Genomic DNA, 21,912 nt, shown 5'->3' with positions numbered 1-21,912 from the left:
TTCCTTCAATTGTCTGCTCTTTTCTGTCTCCTCCACTATTTTTGTTTTACTCTGTAGTTAACTTTGCATAGAGCAGCTTCACCAGGAGGATCTGTGCGGTGGACCCGGGCACTTTCTTCTTACTACCGGTTGCAAAGGCCTCTTCCTTGTTGTAACCCGGGGGTTTGTGGGGCCGGGGGACTCGGGGAGTGGCGGGTGGGAGAAGAGTTTAACCATAGTCTTCCTTTTGCATTTCACACACGTTCTGCTCTCTCTGTTGCTCTGTCTGTCACACACACACACACACACACACACACACAGGCACGCTCGCGCGCACATACACACACACAACACACACACACGCACACACACATACACAAACACACACACCCGCCCGGGTCCCTCTCGGTGTGTCTTCCTTCAAGATGACAGGGCGCTGGAGAAAAGGCTGCTGGAATCAGCTGGTAGGTACAGTAGTAACCCGAGCCCCACCCACCGGCTGCCTTTGCTTGCTCAGGTTTCTCCGGTCACTCCTGCCGGGGAGAAGACATGTAAACGTGCCTCCAGAGGAGGGGCTGGGGGAGCTGGGAGTGGCGGGGGTGGCGGAAGGTGAGCCTGGGAAGGTGGCGGAGCGCCGCTTCAGTTGGGGCCCTTCCCAGTGCTCCCTTGGGGTGACAGCCCCAGCCCCGTTTGCCCCCACTCCACCTCCCCTTTGGAAGGGTTTGCCTTTTTTTTTCCTCTGCGGCGGCGGAAATGACACTGTGGTGCTGCCGTGGTGTCATGGTGCTGCCCCTGGACTGAGGGGCGAAAACTCTTTAAGTTTAGCTCGGGAGACCCAGCCGCGGTAGCATTGCGGCCGCCGTGCTGTCCCCTGCGGGGCGCGCGGGCTGGCGGATCCCGACTGCTACGCGGCGTCGGCGACGGTAGCAGCAGCGGCGGCAAAGGCGGGCGGCGGCCTAGAGTGGTGGCGGCGGCGGCGGCGGCGACCGGGGCCCGGGAGCTCTCGCAGGAGCCCGAGCCAGCCCGCTGCGGAGGCAGACGAGCGCCCAGCGCCCTCGGGCGCGCGGAGGAGATGGCTGGCACCTGGGAACGCTATGGGTAAAACGCGCCCTCTCGCCGCGGCCCTGGGGGTCAAGCGTCGTCGCCCTCGCAGGGCTCGGCCCCGGCTCTGGCCGTTCTTCAGGTGCCGCCGGGGCCCGGGGTTGGCCGAGGGCTCTCGGGCTCGGCGGGGCAGGGTGATGGGGCCCGCGAGGCTCGAGACCGCGACGGGGCCCCCAGCCCAGCTCCGGCTCACAGTCATGCTCTTGGGGCCCGGGCTCCTGCCACAGCCCTCCTGGGACGGAGTTTGCACTCTGGGGTGCAGGGCGGGGGCGGCCGAGGCCTCCTGCGCAGCCGGGCCGGGCCGTGCGCGGGCAGTCGAGCGACTCCCCGGGCGCCTGGGCGCGAGTCTGGGAAAGGGCACTGCCGCCTTCCCACGCTCCCGCAGCCAGCAGCCTCCTCGGCCCAGGCGTCGCCCCTTGGCCGGCCGTCTGCCGGGCGGTGCTGTCGTAGCAGCCGGCGTGGCTGCGGACGCCCTGCCGGCGGGGAGGCCCGGTGAAACTTAATCCCTTTTCTGCCAGGGTAGTGATCCTCGAGTCTCCGTCTGGATGGTTCCTTATTTCTGGCCTAGCTGTGAAACCAGCTTTGTGGGGAAGAGGGAAAACTTACATATGTCCACAGGACAGACTGCTACGCAACCAGGGAGAGGTGGGGATTTTCCATTCCTGCCTTGTAAGAATTAAGTAAATAACGGCGGAGTACATTTACAGAAACATTATAGGTGATGATAAGGTTTAGGTTACTTAGCACTTCGTGTGTTGCACATTATTTTTCAGAGATGTTTACAACGACCCTAGGAAATTGAAATCCTAGGGTCGTTGTACTCTTTACTTTCTCTCTCTCTTCCACAGTCCCCTACCCGTTTTCATGATCACTTACCTTCCTATGTCACAGCACTTACTTGCCTACCCAAATTCCCCACCAGGGGCCCTTGGATCCCAGCCTTTCACCCTCAACCTGTGCACTCCCAGCCTCCCAGCCATGCAACCTCTCACTTCTCAACCACTTTGCCTTTTTGAGATTTCTGAGTGTAGGGCAGGTAGATGGTGATGCTTGTGTGTCTCTGAAGAGGAGCCCTTAAAAAGGAGTATATTGGAAACTAAATAGAGAAGTACTGTGTGGGGGTTGATCCCTCTGATTCTCAAGTTGGGCCAGAAGGGCTGCCTTTAACCCCATTCTGCTGCCTCCCAGTATAATCAGTTCTCTGGCAATATTCCAATAGAAGGAAATTGCTGAATAGGGAGTTCTCCTCTCCTATTTTGCTTCTGTTTGGGGAGTGGTTTCATTCTACCCCAGATGGTTAGCTTCCCCTACTCCACCCCCGACCCTCACATCCCCCTGTCTACTTCCTCTCATGACTGTACTGATGGATAAACTGTCTTTGCTATTTTTATATATTCCTGCTCAATCAATGAACTTAACATGGATATATAATGTGAGATTTCTCCTGATTGTTCCTCACAACTTGATTTGTGTGGTTGATATGGTTTGGATATTTATCTCTGCTCAAATCTTATGTCCAAAAGTAATCCCCACTGCTGGAGGTGGGACCTGGTGGGAGGTGATTGGATCATGGGAGCAGATTTCTCATGAATGGTTTAACATCATCACCTTGGTTGACTGTGAATCCTCGTGATAGTGAGTAATCTCTCCTGAGATCTGGTCGTTTAAAAGCGTGTGGCACTTCCCCCCAACTCTCTTTCTCCCTTGCTTCTGCTCACACCATGTGAGAACCTCCTGCTCCCCATTCACCTCCCTCCATGATTATAAGCTTCCTGAGTCCTTCCCAGAAGCAGATGCTGGCATCACACTTCCTGTACAGCCTGAAGAGCCACGAACCAATTAAACATCTTTTCTTTCTTTCTTTCTTTCTTTTTTTTTTTTTTGAGACAGGGTTTTGTTTTGTTACCCAGGCTCTGGACTGCAGTGGCATGTTCACAGCTCACTGCATCCTCTACCTCTCGGGCTTAAGTGATTCTTTTACCTTAGCATCTCCAGTGGTTGGAATCACAAGTGCATGCCACCACACCCAGCCAATTTTTCTATTTTTTTGTAGAGATGAGGTTTTGCCGTGTTGCCCAGGTTGATCTCGGACTCCTGAGGTCAAGTGATCTGAAAGCCTTGCCAAGTACTGGGATTACAGGCGAGAGCCACAGTGCCCGACCTACCTCTTTTACTTATAAATTACCCAGTCTCGGGTATTTCTTGAAGGCAGTGCAAGAATAGCTAATGCAGTGGCTAAAACACAGGTCCAGGAGTCAAGAAGATCGGCATTCATCCCAAATCTGATGTTACATTGGCTTATGGCTTTCAGACATTCCTATGACTTTTCTTTCATAGTTGGTGCACTTGTGTAAAAACTGTAATATTGTGTACTGGGTATTGTTAGTCTTGACTTGGTCCTTTGAAGATGAAAGGGTTCTGTAAACCCTCAGCATTATACTTTTTTTTCTTTAAGACAAAGTCTCACTTTGTCGCCCAGGCTGGAATGCAGTGGCTTGCTCATGGCTTGCTGCAGTCTTGACCTCTCTGGCTCAAGCAATCCTCCCATCTCAGCTTCCCTAGCTGGGGCTACAGGCACACACTACCACACCTGGCTAATTAAAAAAATTTTTTTTTAGACAGGATTCACCATGTTGCCCAGTCTGGTCTCAAACTCCTAAGCTTAAGGGATTCACCTGCCAAGGCCAAGTGTTGGGATTACAGTTGGGAGCCACCAGAAAGTAAAGGAAATGCTTTCTTTACCCTTTTACCTTCTAAAGTAGGAATCTTAGCTTCCTGAAAACCTTACTTTAGCATTATTAGCCCCCCCACTGCCCAGAGCCAAATCTTATCATTATAATTAGGTCCTAAATCTGTTTTTTCTCCAATACATGTACAACTGAATGAAAACATACAGAGTAATGGTGATCATTTAAGTTGAGGCTTGAATCATATCTAATGCACTCTAACCTAACAATCTGAGTCAGACTTACTTGAAGACATAACCTCACCCATATTTAGCCTATATGGGGGCAGTTTGTTAGTTTCTAATGAAAAGTGGCATAAATAATTTGGGGCATGGCTATATAAGCATGATTAGCACCTAGTAGCAGAGCCAACAATATTTATTTAGCACCTATAATGGTGCAGCAGAGAACCTCTGCTGATTGAGCTGAGGCCCCAGATTTAGCCCAGTATTTTGGCCTCCTGCTACTTCCAGGCCAAACTCCATACTTGCAGCTCCAGGATTAGGTTAGGGAGGGGCTGCGAAGGACAGAGGTAGAGGCTAGGGACATGAAAGGGTGGCTGTGTCCCTCTTATTTGTTTTCATGACTACTAGAATTCTCATCTGGTATGTTGTATCTTTCAAGACTACCTCTGGGAAGTACTCCTGTAAATCAGAGTGACTTGGTTGCTTTATGAACATATCACCTGAACAGTGCAAATTGATTTAGATAAAATTGATTTAGTTAATCCCTCCCCTAAGAGCAGGGCAACTTGCTCCAACTTGTAGATCCTAAAGTAGTGCCAGTGGGGTCTCAAAATTGCATTCAAATATTGCTCTAGGTAGTGAGCCTGTCCCTTCCTTCATCCCTCCTCCCATTAAATCTGCTGACAACACAATAATTGACATGGGATCTACACAAGCAGTATGTCTGTCTTTATCACTCGCAAACCTCATTGGCTTGGTGAAGAGGACAGAATGTTGTCTTCTCATTATATCCTGTAGAACTCAAGTTCTGTCTTTTCCAACAGGGACATAGAGCCCTTAAAAGGGTGAAGACAGGGCTGTGGGCACAGAATATGTCTCAAATAGCTGCTCTTGGAAGTACCTGCTTGGCCTTGTGTGTCTGTAATTAGATCTTTATGAATATTGATAATATCCCTGCTGTTGGGCCATGGAGCTCGGCTCCTAGTGGAGGCCAGGGGGTGCTTCATTTCCATTTAGCATTAAGTTTTTATTCTCTCTTAGGCACAAAGGTAAGAATGAGGATCTGTGTTCATGAAGCACTCCTTACTTAGTAAGCAGGGTGTATTGACTTACAACATTGCATCATCAAAAATATGAGATGTAACATGTTGATACTGGATATACAACAGTTTAGGATAATTCAAAATTGTTCACATTTTGATGAATGAGATTTTGGTACCAAGGTGGAATATTGCACTAACAAACATCTGTATTTCGGGTCTCAAAAAAATATTGTGTTCATCACTAAGCAGTGTACAGAAGAGACTAGAAAAGTGTTTCTCAACCAATGTGTTGCGTCATGCTAGCAAGTGAGAAGACCAGATGAGTGGTGTTGAGACAAGAAATTCCAGCTGTAATTATCTTCTTGTGAAGACGGTAATCTACTTTTTATTTCCCTACTCATCCAAGGATCAATATATTAAATGTGTTCCTTTCTTAGAAGGGGACATAATTGGAAAAAAATATGAAATATTAAACAAAATAATAAATATGTTCCCTTCTCCACTTTCATATATTAAAACTCTGCTAAGAGTTTTCTGTGGGCTCAGGTAGTCTGTGGCTATTTTTGTTTGCTTCTCTTTCTGTCTTCCCCTTCTTTATGGCCACAGGCAGATATAATACTTTTGATGATGAATCTCCCAGCTTCTGAGTTTTCTTTTAGAAATCCTATAAATTATGAAGACTACTAGATAGCATAAGATGTTTAAAGTATGGGTGGTGGAGGGATTTTGAGTAATGTGTCAACATCCCATCATCCTCTTTTCCATGTAAGGTTCACCTGAATACACTCTAGGATGCTGGCTCAGCCTAAGTGGGTTGGCAAAGTATCATTTGTAAGCGTTATCTTACTTGGGTTCTGATCTCCCTGCAGAGCTCTGGCTGGGCTTTGTCTAAGCTTCTTTCCCGTAGGTCAGACTCCTCTGGTCGATGAACAGCATCCCCAGTCTCTGGATCATCCTCTTACAGAGAGCAGACAATCTGATAAACCCATTATACAATCTGAAATTGTCCTGAAACATGAAATCTCAGTATTTCCAATTTGCCTGGATAGGAGCATAATGTAGGGACATGGCAGACAATGCTAATTCATGACAGTGAAGTGTCTTAATATATAGAGCACAGAGATAGAAAAATGGTTTACAGTCCAGAATCCTCGATCACTTTTTCTATAGCCCTTTGTTCAGTGTTGCTAGGATCCATGTGGTTCCCAGGGAAGTAGAAGCTTGATTTCAAATGGGCCTCTGTTCTCTGTCGCTTGTTTCTAACCTGAACTTGGGATCCTCTCAGCCTAACATTTAACATGTCCTATATACATATATTGCCAATTTTATTGTGTAGATGACTGCCTATCCAGGTGAACCACTGAACGTTAAAAAAAAAATTACAAAGATTTCGTTGGGTAACAGAGGTTAGGAAAAGCAATCCTAGAGGAGATGGAAAGCTGTACCAGTAGCTGTAGGTAAATTAAGTTTGTTCTCCATTTGTTTCTCAGCCTTGCAACTGCCAGTGTAATCAAGATAAAGGTGTTATGAATTATATTTAGGATTCCTGTCAATTATCATGTGTTACTTTGGCAAATTCATTTGTTGGTTACTTGGATTAATCTTTTGTGTCTGTAGCAGATTTAGGACTTTCAGTTTTGCTATTTTGATACTCATTTTAATGTTTATATGATGACTGTATTGTATAAAATACCCAATGTTTGGATTTAAGAGCTAATTATTGAAAAGAACAAACATTAATTTCATGTACTATAAAGTATTAGGTAGGCTTTAATAACCTATTAGACAGGAGCTGGCTCTGGTGCTCTCTGCCAGTCGGTAATCAGCCTCCAGTACTGAGCTCTCCCTGTGCGGGAGGAAAGCTTAAGAGAAGAGAAGAGAGACAGCCCTTCACTTGGAGAGGGGTGGGGATCCCAGTCTAAAAGGGAAGACATGAACATAAGAAGTACCACAATCAATCCCATGATCTGCCAGAAGTCTTGTGGAGGAGTGTGATTGTCTACCATTATGTCAACCATATGTTTGGGATGAATTTCCAAACGTTTTTGGCTTTTCTTAATAACTTGCTTTTTATATATAATCTGTGAATGTATGATGAGAATACCTGTATTTTTAAAGTAAATTGATACTTTTATTTTATTCTTATCTGATCCTCACAAGACCCCGTGAGATGGGCAGGACAGGTATTTTTCATTTGATAGATGAAAAAGCTGTGGCTCAAAGAGTTTAAATGTACCTAGGATTGCTCAGTTAATTTGGTTTAGATCCAGGACTACAACAGGCTCTGTTATGAGGGTCAAATGAGATAGTGGCTTTGAAATAATTTGAAAAGTATAAAGTAATATACAAATGTAAGGTGACTATTATTAATTATGATTACTGACCACCTAGCCTCTTTTGTCTACGTTTCTATTTTCAGTTCTTATCCTACAGAGTGTGAATTTGATGCATTGGCTGCCTTCTGTGTTCCAAAATGGTCTGTTTTGAGCTTCAAGTCGTTCTTTTCTAATCATGGTGTTCTTGGATTTGGATTTTGGTTTCTTTTTCAGTCCCCAAATATGTTTTCATTAGTTTATATTCCCATGGGACTCCCCTCCTCTTTAGCTGTCCTCCGGAACATCCATTATATCTTTTTTGAGTTACAACAGGCAAAACCACTGTATTTGAGCACCTTGGCTCAGCCAAGGTAAAGTAATGCATTTTGTTTATTTCCAGCTCCTGTGGCTATGATGTCCATCACTTGTTAGCCTTCCTAGTCACACTAATAAATTAGAGTTGTGTTTTTAGGTGCTAGTTTATAATGATCCCAGGTGTCTTTTTTTGTGGTATCAGATAGCAAGAGCTCTATAATAATAGGATGTCAGAGCTGGAAAGCATCTTAAAGAGATCATCTGGTGATTCTAGTTTAGCTTGAACATTTTACAGTTGAGGAAACATCAGACTAGCCCAGTATTCATTTGCTCGTTCCCCCAAGGCAGGGAGACAGTTTATAGTACTTTAAGGAAGAACTCATGGGACATTAATTTTAATATCCTGAAGAACGTTTATTTTATATTAATTTGTTGGGTTTTTTTAAACCTACAGCTCAGCTCAATTCTTAATCTATGGCCCAGAGATCAGGCTTGGTTCCACACTCATGGATCTTCTGTGAAGGGGATACTGTAACTCCTCGGGAAAGTAGTGAGAGCCCAGAGCCATGCTCTGCAGACCTGGAAGAAAAAAGAACTAGATAGAATAGTAGTTGTTAATTATGCCCAAGTAACATTCGAAATAATAGAATTATGCAAAGTACAGGTTACGACTTCTCTCTTAATCAGAGTTAGCTAAAGGCTAGATTTGGAGGACAAAGCTGAAATCAGTCTTTTATTTCATAAGTGTAGGATGCATTGTTTTTATGTTTTTTAAAAAAATTTAATTTTACAAATTAATTTTTATTTTTATTTATTTATTTTGAGACAAAGTCTCACTCTGTCACCCAAGATGGAATACAGTGGCACAATCACACTCACTGCAGCCTTGACCTGCTGGGCTCATGCAATCCTCCCACCTCAGCCTCACAAGTAGCTGGGACTACAGGTGCACGTCACCACACCCTGCTAATTTTTGTATATTTGTAGAGATGGGGTCTTGCCCTGTTGCCCAGCCTGGTCTTGAATTCCTAGGCTCAAGCAATCTGCCTGCCTCTGCCTCCCAAAATGCTGGGATTACAGGTGTGAGCCATCATGCCACACCCATTACTTTTTATTTTGATCACTTTCATTGGAACTCCTTTTGTGTTTCTACCCAGTTACACATCCTAATGATACTTCTTCTAGTTTATGCTCCTCGACTTCTTTTTTCAGAGGTTTTACCCTATAGCAGAGTGCAAGGTGAAGAAAAGCCACACAGAAACAATTAAACATACTTATTTGACTATATATGGCAGTAACTAAATGATTTGGAAGGGAACTAATCAGGGTGTGTGGATGTGGGCATTTGTTTCTTAATATGGCAATTGGTTCTGCCCTCTCAGGCATTTCATCAATGCATTTTTATGACAAATCGTAAAAACTTTCACGATTACCTGTCATTGAGTCACACCTTATCAGATTCACATCTTGTCTTCATCTCTAGCATAGTCTCTAACTCTGCATAGGTTAGTGATTCACAAACTTTTTGAAATTGCAACAGTTTGCCATTGTTTAATTTTTGTCATGCCACTTCCTCCTGCTAAAAGTATTTCATGATAATGGGAGTCAAATACTTTTCAAGAGTCACTTATATACTTTTTAAAGTGAATAAAAACTGGGAGCTGAGAACTTTGTGACACTCATGGATCACTAGAGATATCCCAGGGTATTGCAAAACCTAAACAGGGAATCACTGACCTAGAAAAACAATTGAAAGGAACAAGCAATCCAATAGAGTTTATAAATACTACATAACCACACAGTTGGTAGTATAGTATAATGATTAACTGTTTACATCGAGTCAGACAGACCTGGGATTGAATCTCTTCTTTAAAAAATTGAGATGTAATTCACATACCATAATATTCACTATTTTAAAATATATAATTCAGTGTTTTTTTGTTTCTTCAGTGGTTTTGATATATATCACATTTTGTTTATCCTTTCATCAATTGATGGACATTTGGGCTGTTCCCTTTTGGCTACTATGAAGACAGCTGCTATGAACATTTGTATACAAGTTTTTGAGTGAACACATTTTCAGCTCTTTTGGGTATATACCTAGGAGTGGAATTGTATGGTAACTCTACATTTAGCCTTTTGAGGAACTGTCGAACTATTTCCCAAAAGCAGCTGCACCATTTTTTATTTCCACTTGCAATGTATGAGGGTTCTAACTTCTCCAAATCCTGGCTGACATGTGCTGTTTTCCAGTTTTTGTTTGTTTTGTTTTATTATATTATAGCCATCTTAGTGTGAAGTAGTATCTCAATGTAGTTTTGATCTGCATTTTCCTACTGGCTAATTATGTTGAGCACCTTTTCATGTGATTATTGGCCATTTGAATACCATCTTAGGAAAAATATCTACTGAAATCCTTTGCCCACTTTTAAATTGAGCTACTTACCTTTTTTATTGTTGAGTTGTAGGAGTACATTTCTAGAGACTAGACCCAAATCAGATATATTAATATTATTTGCGGATATTTTCTCCTAGTCTGTGGGTTGTCTTTTTACTTCGTTGATGGTGCTATTTGCAGCATTCAAGTTTTAAATTTTAATAAAGTACCGTTTATGTATATTTTCTTTGGTTGCTTATGCTTTTGGTGTCATCTGAGAAACTGTTGCCTGCCTAACCTAAGTTCACAAAGATTTATGCCTATCTTTCCTTCCAAGTGTTTTATAGTTTCAGCTCTTACATTTAGGTCATTGATCTGTTATGACTTAATTTTTGTATATGATATGAGAAAGGACTCCAGCTTCATCCTTTTGCATGTGGATATCCAGTTGTCCAAGCAACATTTGTTGAAAAGAGTATTCTTTTTCCATCAAATGGTCTTCGAACCTTTGTTGAAAATCAGTTTACCATGGAGATACATATAGATTTATTTCTGAAGTTTTATCCTAAGTTTGGCTCTTAGTTTTGCTACTTAGAAATAAGTGTGACCTTGGACAAATTACTTTTTTTTTCTTTTTTTTGTGACAGAGTCTCACTCTATTGCCAGGCTGGAGTGCGGTGGTGCGATCTTGGCTCACTGCAACCTCTGCCTCCCGGGTTCAAGCGATTCCCCTGCCTCAACCTTCCCAATAGCTGGGACTACAGGCGCACGCCACCACACCTGGCTAACTTTTTGTATTTTAGTAGAGATGAGGTTTTACCATGTTGGCCAGGATGGTCTTGATCTCTTTACTTCATGATCCACCCACCTCAGCCTCCCAAAGTGGTGTGATTACAGGCGTGAGCCACCACGCCCTGCCTACTTTTTTTTTTTTTTTTTTTTTTTTTTTTGTATTTTTAGTAGAGACAGGGTTTCACCATGTTGACCAGGATGGTCTCGATCTCTTGACCTCGTGATTCACCCGCCTCGGCCTCCCAAAGTGCTGGGATTACAGGCTTGAGCCACCGCGCCCGGCCTTTTTTTTTTTTTAATTATTTTTTTTAACAATGATAGTACCTACATTTTAGAGAGTTGTTGTGAAAAGTAAGTGAGACAGTGCACATAAAGGGTATTGTAAAGGTGCTTAGATAATAAGAAAGGTAGGAAAAATGGGGGATAATTGAAAGGATTCTAAAATATTAGGAGTACCCAGAAAAAGAAAGCCTCATAAATTAGAGATGATTGAACATGTTTGAAGAAATTCATAAAAGTATTCAGTTCCCGAAAATTGGCCAAAACAATTACTATATGATAATTAAAAATCAAACAGATTAGAAACAGTATAGAAAAGTTCTAATAAGCAACAGAGAGTACCTTATAATATTCTTTATAGAGGTGAAATCAACTAATGTACTAATCAACTAGAGTACTAATCAACTAGAGTACTAATAATTGGCTTTTTTTCTGTTAAAGATTCTTGAGAATCTTTTGAAAGCTATGGCAACCTTTTCCCCAGGGGAAAAAAAAAAAACAAAAAAAACATGTATATATGACATAAAAACCACATTCTGCAAACAGTTCTAGGAAGTTCAGAAGTCCCTGGTTAATAAATCGTATTTTGATCTTACCCAAGGTGATCCTGACCCATAGCATGCTTTCCCAGGCTTAATTTCAGAGTGAGGTTCAAGTGTCACACTAACTTGGAAACAAATTTTAGAGTTCCAGGCAAAATTTAAGAGCTTTTCCTCTGTGCAGGACAATATATATGGCACCCTCTTAAACCTTAGGAAAGCTTTGGTACTCTAATTGTTCTATATAGGTTTCAACACACATAGGCATGGCTTTCAGCAGTACTTCTGACTAAGCCAGGTAGCTTCCGACACAGACATTGAGGAATGCAGGCATACAGTTCTAGAAGAGATAGTAATAGAAGTGCAGTGTGAGGTGGAGATAGGCCTAGAAGACAGAGATATGATTCTGGAAGGAACTCAGAATGAAATAGGCGGATTCAGAGAAAGTCAGAGAGACTGAGGGAGATAAAAATAGAAGTGGAAACATGCTGTTTAGAAATCCTCTTGTAAATAGTCAAGATAAACCTCAGTGAAGGAGGTGAGATGAATGAAATAAAAGTGTAGGGAAAAGAGCACAGGCATTGGCGTTATACTGACCTGTGCTCTGGGTCTGTATGTTCTTGGTTGATTTATTTAATGACTCTAAGCCCCAGTTTCCTAACTGTAAGGTGGATAGAGTAATAGTAACTTCCTCATAAGTTTCCTGAAAGAATTAGTGAAATAATGTGTACAGTGTTGAACATAGTAGTCAGAATACAGGAGGTGCTCAATGAATGCTAGTTAATCTTACTCCTAGTTTAAGTGATACTTCATTAACTATTATTGAATATAGTTTGTGTGAAGCACAAACTTGTGCTATGAATGAAAATATAAAATAGTTGCTACCCTTAAGGAGAAGGAAGAGTTAGATGGAGATACAGCTATGTAAGTGAAATAAAACAGAATATTCCAGAAGCCACCAGTGGTTGAGGTGATAAAAACGTATAGATGAGAGACCTCTTAGATTTCTAGGCTTGGATGATAATATTCACCAGATAGGGAAAATCAGAAGAGGAGCAGGAGTCTTTTGTTTGTTTTGTTTTCTGGAGTTGGGGGGAGCACAGCAAGTTCATTTATAGTCATGTTGAATTTGAGTATCTGAGGAATATATCAAATGGAGCTATCTAAGGCAATATTCGTGCTGTCAGTAGAAGTTGGAATCTTCATCTCTCAAGTCTCTTCCAATACTAAGATTCAATGATGTGTGTACATTTTAGTTGTTGACTTTTTCCTCTGTATAGGTGAACGTTGATAGATGTTATAAGCTACAAAATACTGACCAACAGCTTTCAAGCACCTGTTAATTCTAGAAGAAAAATACTATGTATCACTTTTTTAAAAAGTGACTGTATAAAGGTCTGAACCTGCTAAACCAACTGACAGAGTGATTTACAAAAAGATTCTTCACTCTTATAGCCCCATTTCATATAGATTTTCATTAAATAGGTAGTTGAGTGCATTTAAAAGGTTTGATTTAGAAACAGCTTTTAGGTATACATATATTGTACTTAGGCATAAAATATAATTGTACTCAGTATTTATGTATCCTGTGAAGTATACAGATATCACTAACAAATTACAATATCTGAACAAATATCAATGGCAAAGTGAAATTTTGAAGCCCTGATGAGAGTCTCCAATGATGACAAGATGATGAACAAAAGATACTCAAAAGCAAAAATTACTTTTTTTGGGCTCTGTGCCATGGCTCACTCCTGTAATCCCAGCACTTTGTGAGGCTGAGGTGGGTGGATCACTTGAACCCAGGAGTTCAAGACTAGCTTGGGCTACATGGCAAAACCACGTCTCTACAAAATAAATAAATCAATAAAAATTAACAGGACTTGGTGGCATGCTCCTGGAGTTGCAGGAGGATTGCCTGAGCCCAGCAGGTGAACATTGCAGTTAGCCAAGATTGTACCACTGCACTCCACCCTGAGCAACAGAGGGACACCTTGTCCAAAAAAAAAAAAAAAAAAAAGAAAAAGAAAAAGCAAGAAAGATACGCTTTTTCTTTCCTATACACAGGTTTAACATTTTCAGTCAATAAGATATGTTTTATATTTTTCCTTAGTTAAGGCCAACTTATAATATTTATCTGTGTGTATTTTAATTAATGGAAGACCCAAGGCAATTAAGAATTAAGTACCTGTGTGTTCAGAACAGAAATGCCTGTGGGAGAATAGATAAATTTACCAACAGGTTGGTTTCTTGTCAGTTGGGTGACATCTTTTACTCACTGATGCACACTAAATTGAAGGTTATGAGATCTGAAAATTTCTGGCACTTTGCTAATTTCTATCTAGATCTTGATTTGCATCCTGCTATGCTTTAGAAAGTATGAAAATACACATGGGCGATGAGCTTCATAGCAGGTTTGTGCTAGTTCAGCAGGTGTTTAGTAATAAAACCAAACTGAAGACACAAGGCAATATGACTTTATCATTGATCAGCAACTATTGCTGAGTAAGTTGAAAAGTCTGAAATCATTCCTCATTCAGCTTGATGAAATGAAGGGGTTTCTAAAGGTGAGGGAAGAAGATGACAGTGAAAAGTATCATCTTTTGTCTTGAGTAACTCAGTTTACTAGGAATGGAATGGAACAGAAATTTCCATGTGTGATAATAAGAAGTAATTGAAGTTCAGACTCTGAGGAAAAACTTATCCAGTACCAGAATCTTCATTTTCCTAAAGCTCTCTCTTTTTAATGCAGGCTCTCGGAATGGAATCATTTCAGAAAGTAGAGAGTTACTTTATGGCATTGTTTTCTTTACACCGGATGTGACATAGAAGCAGCCCCTACAGTTTACCTTGAAGTGAAATAGAGAACAATATTGGAGAATAGAGATTGGGAATTTTGCAGGGCCTCAGCCTCATTTTAGCCTGGGAAAGAGATGTCAGTGGAGAATATGTGAGAGAATGATCCATGCCAATATTGTGAGCTGAAATGGTAATGCTAATCAGTCTACCAGGATTCAGAGGTGACCATTTGATTTTATCTATTAGTGCATGAAAATAAACACAGGCATTTTTCTAAAACAAGGTTTGAAGGGGGAAAAAGTCTTCCTGATTAATTCCCAAATTGCTTTCCTATTGCTTAAGCATCCCTGGGGAATCCAGCATGTAAACGCTCCCATTGGTTAGTGCATAATTATGTTATATCCATTTTCCTTTGGAAATGCATAATGACTCTTGCTTTGTATTTCTTGCAGGTGAAAGCCCAGCCTCTGTGGTTCTTAATGCCTCAGGAGGATTATTTTCACTAAAGATGGAAACACTGGAGTCTGAATTGACCTGTCCAATCTGCCTAGAGTTGTTTGAAGACCCCCTTCTGCTCCCTTGTGCTCACAGCCTCTGCTTCAGCTGTGCCCATCGCATCTTGGTCTCAAGCTGCAGCTCTGGTGAATCCATTGAACCCATTACTGCTTTCCAGTGTCCTACCTGCAGGTATGTTATCTCGCTGAACCACCGGGGCCTGGATGGCCTCAAGAGGAATGTGACCCTGCAGAACATTATTGATCGCTTCCAGAAAGCTTCAGTCAGTGGGCCCAATTCCCCTAGTGAGAGCCGCCGGGAAAGGACTTACAGACCCAGCACCGCCATGTCTAGTGAGCGAATTGCTTGCCAATTCTGTGAGCAGGACCCGCCAAGGGATGCAGTAAAAACATGCATCACCTGTGAGGTCTCCTACTGTGACCGGTGCCTGCGGGCCACGCACCCCAACAAGAAACCTTTCACCAGCCACCGCCTGGTGGAACCAGTGCCAGACACACATCTCCGAGGGATCACCTGCCTGGACCATGAGAATGAGAAAGTGAACATGTACTGTGTATCTGATGACCAATTGATCTGTGCCTTATGCAAACTGGTGGGTCGTCACCGAGACCATCAGGTCGCATCCCTGAATGATCGATTTGAGAAACTCAAGGTAAGGGATCTGGGGAACAGCCCTTACACAACTTTGTCTCATAATAGAGTTATGCAGTTAGTAAGTTCTCTAATAAAACGGGTGACTTTTCCTATATGACAAGTGAGTTAACTTTAAGTTGTTCTCATGAGGATTAACCTGCTCACCTGCAAGTTCTCCCTGGAACCTGTCTCATCTGTTGCATAAACATGCTTGCATTCATACACTTTTGGCTAACTTTTGTGGAGTCAGCTCATGGCCTGCGACACCAGTAGTTCATCCAGGGAAACAGCACCCTCTCTCCTCTGTCAGTGACATATTGCTTATTATATATCTTTGCTATGATCTTTCCACCTCTTCTTTTAAGTATGTGAGTACTTGTGTAGGTGTTCTACAATTAGCATATGTCTCGATTTGCATATGTAGGTATATGGCAATGGGAAGGCAGGGTGTGTCTCTGTGTAGGTGTGGGTGGAGGTGTCTGAGTGTATCGAGGTAGCTGAGAGATTTTTGTGGAGGACAGTAGTGTATGTTTGTGTTTATGTACTCAATACACTAAAGAAACAAAAGTTTCACATTGGCCATTACAAATTGCCATTAAGCATTTAACACAGGGCCAATTCTAACCCTGCCTTTAAAAAAAAAAAACAAAACAAAGAACTGAAGAAACTTCAGTATACCATGAAATCGGGAGGGATAATTAAATATCTGAACTAAAAATTTAAACTGAAAGCAATAAATATTTAATCCACTATCAAATTTTGTGACAGTGCTTGCTATTATAGGCTACAGACTGAAGCATTTGTTTATAGTTCCTACCTTACAAGTTCCTAGTTTTTTATGTGTGTTCTGTGGACAGAGTTTTCTGAAGTCATTGTGTCACATAATATTTATGTAGAAGTCTAAGTGCCCATTTAAAAAAGTCCTCCTGCCTTACACTGATGATCCAGCAAATTGTTTTATTCCCATTGCTTGCCTGTTATGTGGTATAATTTCTTTTAAGAAGTGAGCTATTTAGCGGCTATTCTAGAAAAATAAAATGTTTAAATGGATAGTAAAATTGCCACTCCAAATAGAACCTGAGTACATAAGCCAAGCTAGAAGAAAGGCCTAGATTGGATAATTTGTGGTAAAATTTCTTTTAAGAAGCCAGCTACTTAGCAGCTATTCTAGAAAATACAATGGTCTGTGCCTCTTTTGGTTATTATTTATATCAGATCTGTATAAATGTGTACAAAATTCAATTTTTTTATTTCACTCAAGGTGATACTCTTATTCATATCAAGGCTGCAGAGGGCAATAATCTTGTTGACTTCAATTTTTAGAATCATAAAATGTTAGGCCTTTGACTTGGTCTAGTCAAGGCACTATACTTTAAAGTTGTATAAACAGATCTTGATAGATTAAGTGATTAGGTCAAAATCAAAGAAATGATTAGTAATGGGAAAGCTAGAACTGGAACTCAGCCTCTAGACTGAGTTAACTATCCTTTGCACTGTAGCCGGCTGCCACTTTGTTTTGGATCTAAGTTTTCCCCATGAAATGTGATTTGAAACTTAACTTTATGCTTCTGCAACTGTACATTTCATGGTCATAGATAAGTGATTAATGACATCAAAGAAGGGACAGATTGTTTAAACTTACAGCCATATAATGACAAAAGATAGGAGTGGGGCTATAGGAAGAGTGGGGGATGTGACGAGGACAGAACAATCTTTGCCAAATATTTGCAGGTGTTGGGACTATAATAAGTCATTGGCCTTGAGAAATATTCCAAACAGAAAAATCTGTGTCCATATGCACTGTTGAGATAACAAAAAGACTGGCTAGTGTAAGCTTGTATCTACAGAAAACTAGCTATTTGAAAACATCCGAAAACATGAAAACATTGGATGATTGATTAGATATTTGGCATCATGAAGCTACAGCCCTCATCTCCAGGGATGGATGGAACATGGACATATTTTACCAAAACATACTTTAGTCTGTGACTAATCAGTAATTTTTGGAGAAAGAAAGCTAGATTTTGAATAGTTCCCCTTTAATATTTTAGGAAATGTGCAGAAAATTCTGATTATAAATTAAGTGGAAACTATTTTTGCTCATTTTTGGAAGGAGAGTGGAAACATATGAATCATTCCCAACCTTGTGGTTCGTTATGTTGTCTGGAACATCTTGGAGTTTTGGGAGGGTGAGAGAGGTACTGCTTGTGCGTGCATGTTGTGGGGGTGGAGGGGTCACTTTGGTTTGGTGCCAAGTATAAAAGGATATTATTTCTCCATGTTAAGCAGAGAGGAAGTCTGGCTTTTAGTGTCACATACACTCACTTCTTTGGGTTAATTTTAAATTGGAAAACCATTTAGGATTACCCCCTTAATCTGCTTGATTCTTCCCCAAGGGAGAAAGCTGGCCAGCAGGAGCTATGCGAGACACTGCCTGAGTATATTCCCCTAGCCCTTGCCCTGAGAGCACAGGAGTCTTGTAGGAGATAGCACCCATACTATCATTATTTCCTTGTATCTATAGCCAGTAGCTGATATAGTGTTTATTTTTACTTTTTGGTTCTTGAACTTCACTGTTGACATTTGTAACTACTTTTTATATACGAACCTCCCTGATTAGGATTAGTGGCTTCTAATATTTATTTGTTCAATAAAGAATAAACAAACCATTATGTTGTAGATGAAAGGTCAGAATAAACAGAAACTAGCCTGTCTTTTTAACATGTACTCAAAATGGATTAGAGGGCTTGGGGTACTTAGCAGAGTTTCATGATCTCATTTAGTTGTCTAATCTACCAATAGGATTGAGATGCAGGACACTTGTCTTTCAGCAGGCTATCAGTAGTTCAATTAATTATTCAATTTTAAAGAATATCTTTATTCATTACAGTTATTGAAGTAGTAAGGCCTATCTGAGTAATTATTTTCTCCATCACCTCTCACTTTTCACACCCTAGTCCCAATATATATCTTAGTTTATGATATATGGGACCTTTCTATAAAACGGCTTCACATTTTAGAATTTTCATTATCACATGAGTTTCTATACTTATAAAAGATTGTTGTTATTGTTTTAATAAATTTTGGCTTCATAAAAAGAGGTCAAATTTCGGTGACTGTCTATTGCTGATATACTTCAATGTTCTACGTTCTGTACAACTTCTTTCTTATGCTGCCCATGTATTTTCCCCTCTACTCCTCTCAAACGTGTTACCTTCATCTACCCAGGTGAGCCTCTTAATCACCTGCAAAACATACCATTCTCTTTTCTGATTCTTAACTCTCACTAGTGTTCTTCTCTTGGCCTGTTTACAAATCCTCCCTATTCTTTTTTTTTTTTTTGAGATGGAGTTTTGCTGTTGTGGCCCTGGCTGGAGTGCAGTGGTGCAATCTTGGCTCACCCCAACCTCAGCCTCCCGGATTCAAGCGATTCTCCTGCCTCGGCCTCCTGAGTAGCTGGGATTACAGGCATGCGCCACCATGCCCAGCTAATTTTGTGTTTTTAGTTGAGATGGGGTTTCTCTATGTTGGTCAGGCGGCTGGTCTCGAACTCCTGACCTCAGGTGATTCACCTGTCTCGGCCTCCCAAAGTGCTGGGATTACAGGCGTGAGCCACCGTGCCTGGCATAAATCCTACCTATTCTTCAATGCATAATTCAAACCCCATAAGACCACTCCAAAACATCACAGCTACATCATAATCTCCTTCAGGTCAGAAATAATGTCTTTTATTTCTTTGATATTCTCCTTAGTATCTTGTACACATAGTATTTGCTCAAGAAATCTAAATGAATTAAGTTTTCATAATGGATTTGCAGGAAATATACCAGTATCTATAGCTTGCTTTAAATCTCATCTTAGAAGATATAAATCTGTCTTGCCATAATGTATACCCTGAAAGTCTGAAAAAAGATCTCCTGTGAACTACTGACAATATTCAAAACCAGAGTGCTAGTAAAAGTAAGGCATGTCCTTAATTTTAAGTGCCTATTCATTTTGATCACTGGATTTTCCAACTGCCTAACCCTATGGTGACATCTGTATAAATCACATGTGATTATTATAATTCTCTTTGAGAGTGATGTCTTCACATTCCATGCCCACAGCCTGCCAAAAATATAGCTGATGAAAACCAGGGGGAGTAAAGGAATTTCCTGAAAGGAATAAATAAGCATATTTTCTTTTTCTCATTTCATTTCCACAAATTCATTACTACAAATAATTCTTAAATGCAGTTACATTTACATATCAGGGATCTTGTTATGAAATATTACCCAGCACTGGAGTATGCCTTTTATCATGGGAAAGTAACACACACACACACACGAAGCAAGACTGGAAAAGAGAAAGCTAAAGGTTGCCAGACAAAGAGAAGGGACATATGAGACTTGGAGGATGTTCAAAGGAAAGCCACATTGAGAATTAAAAGGTTGGAAAATATAATATTCTAGAATCTTATCACAGTTGATTACTTGTCCTTCTTCCTACTCAGTCACTCTGTCATCCACCCACCCATTCTCATTCTCACTCGGTCACCCCCTTCTCTCAGTCATTTATCTACTTATCCACTTGACACCCACTACTGTCTGCCAAGACAGATACCCTCTCAACCAGTGTACTAATGGGCATATGACTGTTTCTCAACCAGCATAAGTATAAATATGAGAGAAAGAAACCGAAATATAAGAGACTGGGTTGAGTGTATATTTGCATACACATGTATGCATCACTATACATGAGTGTGTATACTCCTGCATAAATATGTGGCTGAGAATGACTCTGTGCCTGTGTATGAAAGTATATCTATAAAATGTGTGTCATTGTATGTGAAGATGAGAGAGTGTGTAAATCTTCTGATAAGTTGGGTAGGAGGGGGCTGTGAGTGTAAGGCAAGCTTTCTGTTGCCACCCTAGGGAGAGTTAGAACCTCAGTAGAACCCATCCTGAGGCTAGGGATCAGTCTAATAAATGAGCCAGATCAAAGTCATGATAAGAAAAATCTTCAGTGGAGGCCAGGGTGGGTTACTATAGGTGAGGGAAAAGAAAAATGTTGTTTCTCACTCTCAGTCAGGTACTAAATCACAGTAGCTAAATATAATAAGAGCAAAACTTTTGAGACCAGATTAATGCTCTCTAAGGTCTGGTGCTGATGGCAGTGAACATGTGAATATGGGGTTGGGGACAGTATCTGACAGGTTTCTCAGCTAAACCAGCTTTCAACTCATGCTCATAAAATTATTCTTGCTTGTAGATCTTCCTTCTCTGTGGTCTCTTAAGTGTTCCAGACTTGCTCCCATCACATATAATATGTATAAATCTGTACATGTTTCATGTGTGTATGTGGATAAAATAAATTTTATTTCATCTCTACTCAAACTGTGCTTTAAGACTCATTTGAACCCCTATTCTTTTCTCTGTAAGATTTATATTGATTTCTGTCTCTGAACTCATTTATTATTAACAGGCCCCTGTGTTGGAAGATGTTTTCCATTGTTTCTTTGGTTTGAGAGCAAGTTTAGCAAGTAGATACTCCTATTATCTGTACTCTTATCTTTCTGTTTTTCTGTTATTTCTTTTGACTCAAGTTTTCTCTTCACCAGCATTTGAAAGGAGCTAACAGTCATTTGTTTGAGAACAATTTACAAAATGTTGACTCAGAGATTGTTATTGGGTGGATGGAAATCCTCTCTGTTATTGTTGGGCAAAGAAACATATTACAGAAATATAATATAGTTGAGCAAAGATTAAGGAAACAAGAATTACTGAACCCAAAGAAGTGAGGTTTAAAGGGAAATATGTGATAATGGTCTTCAAGTTCATGAAAGGTTGATATAATGAGGTAATGCCTTGTTCTTTGTCTCACATGAAGCTAGAACTGACAATGACTTAAACTATAGCATCAGGGATTTAGGCTAGGGAATTCATTCATTTATTTAACAGACAATTAATGAACATTCACCTTGTTTACTGAACACTTTGACCACTGTGGTAGGAGCTGGGACACAGGAAATAAGGCACAGTCCCAGTCCTAAAGGGACTTTGGGCTTAGCAGGGGAAATAGACAAGTAAATGAAAAATTCCAATTCAGTATGGTAAGTGCTATGACAGAGGTTTGCACAGGATGCTCTGAAGCACAGAGGAGGGATCAGGGAAAGGATATAATTGAACTTAAAAACAGGGAATCATGAGTGAATTTGTTGGAGAAGAAGGACCAAATGGGAGAGACTCCATGCAGAAAGAATGGACAAAACTTGGTGAATGACTATCGTGGTTATAGACAAGAGAATGAATTAAAAAGGACTGTTGAGGCAGAG

At 40.9% G+C, this 21,912-nt stretch overlaps 1 protein-coding gene across 4 annotated transcripts in view; it reads left to right on the top strand.

The window, feature by feature from the left end:
* Positions 1 to 326: 326 nt before the first annotated feature.
* The window catches only part of MID2 (midline 2), a 94,394-nt gene continuing 72,808 nt past the window's right edge, over positions 327 to 21,912 (top strand). For 3 of the 4 annotated variants that reach the window (XM_032250892.1, XM_032250891.1, XM_032250890.1), the window contains exons 1-2: positions 501 to 1,077; positions 14,903 to 15,618. In XM_032250892.1, coding sequence (XP_032106783.1) covers positions 1,074 to 1,077; positions 14,903 to 15,618 — 720 coding nt within the window. In that variant the 5' untranslated portion in view covers positions 501 to 1,073. Of the gene's footprint in view, positions 444 to 500; positions 1,078 to 14,902; positions 15,619 to 21,912 lie in introns of those variants that run through there. The other variant, XM_032250893.1, reaches the window with a different exon arrangement.

The sequence above is a fragment of the Sapajus apella genome, unplaced genomic scaffold, assembly GCF_009761245.1.
Source record: "Sapajus apella isolate SASKATOON/1434 unplaced genomic scaffold, GSC_monkey_1.0 scaffold73, whole genome shotgun sequence".
NCBI classification, from domain to species: domain Eukaryota; kingdom Metazoa; phylum Chordata; class Mammalia; order Primates; family Cebidae; genus Sapajus; species Sapajus apella.
The sequence above is the reverse complement of the archived record's forward strand: the minus strand, read 5'-3'. Positions and strand labels throughout refer to the sequence as shown.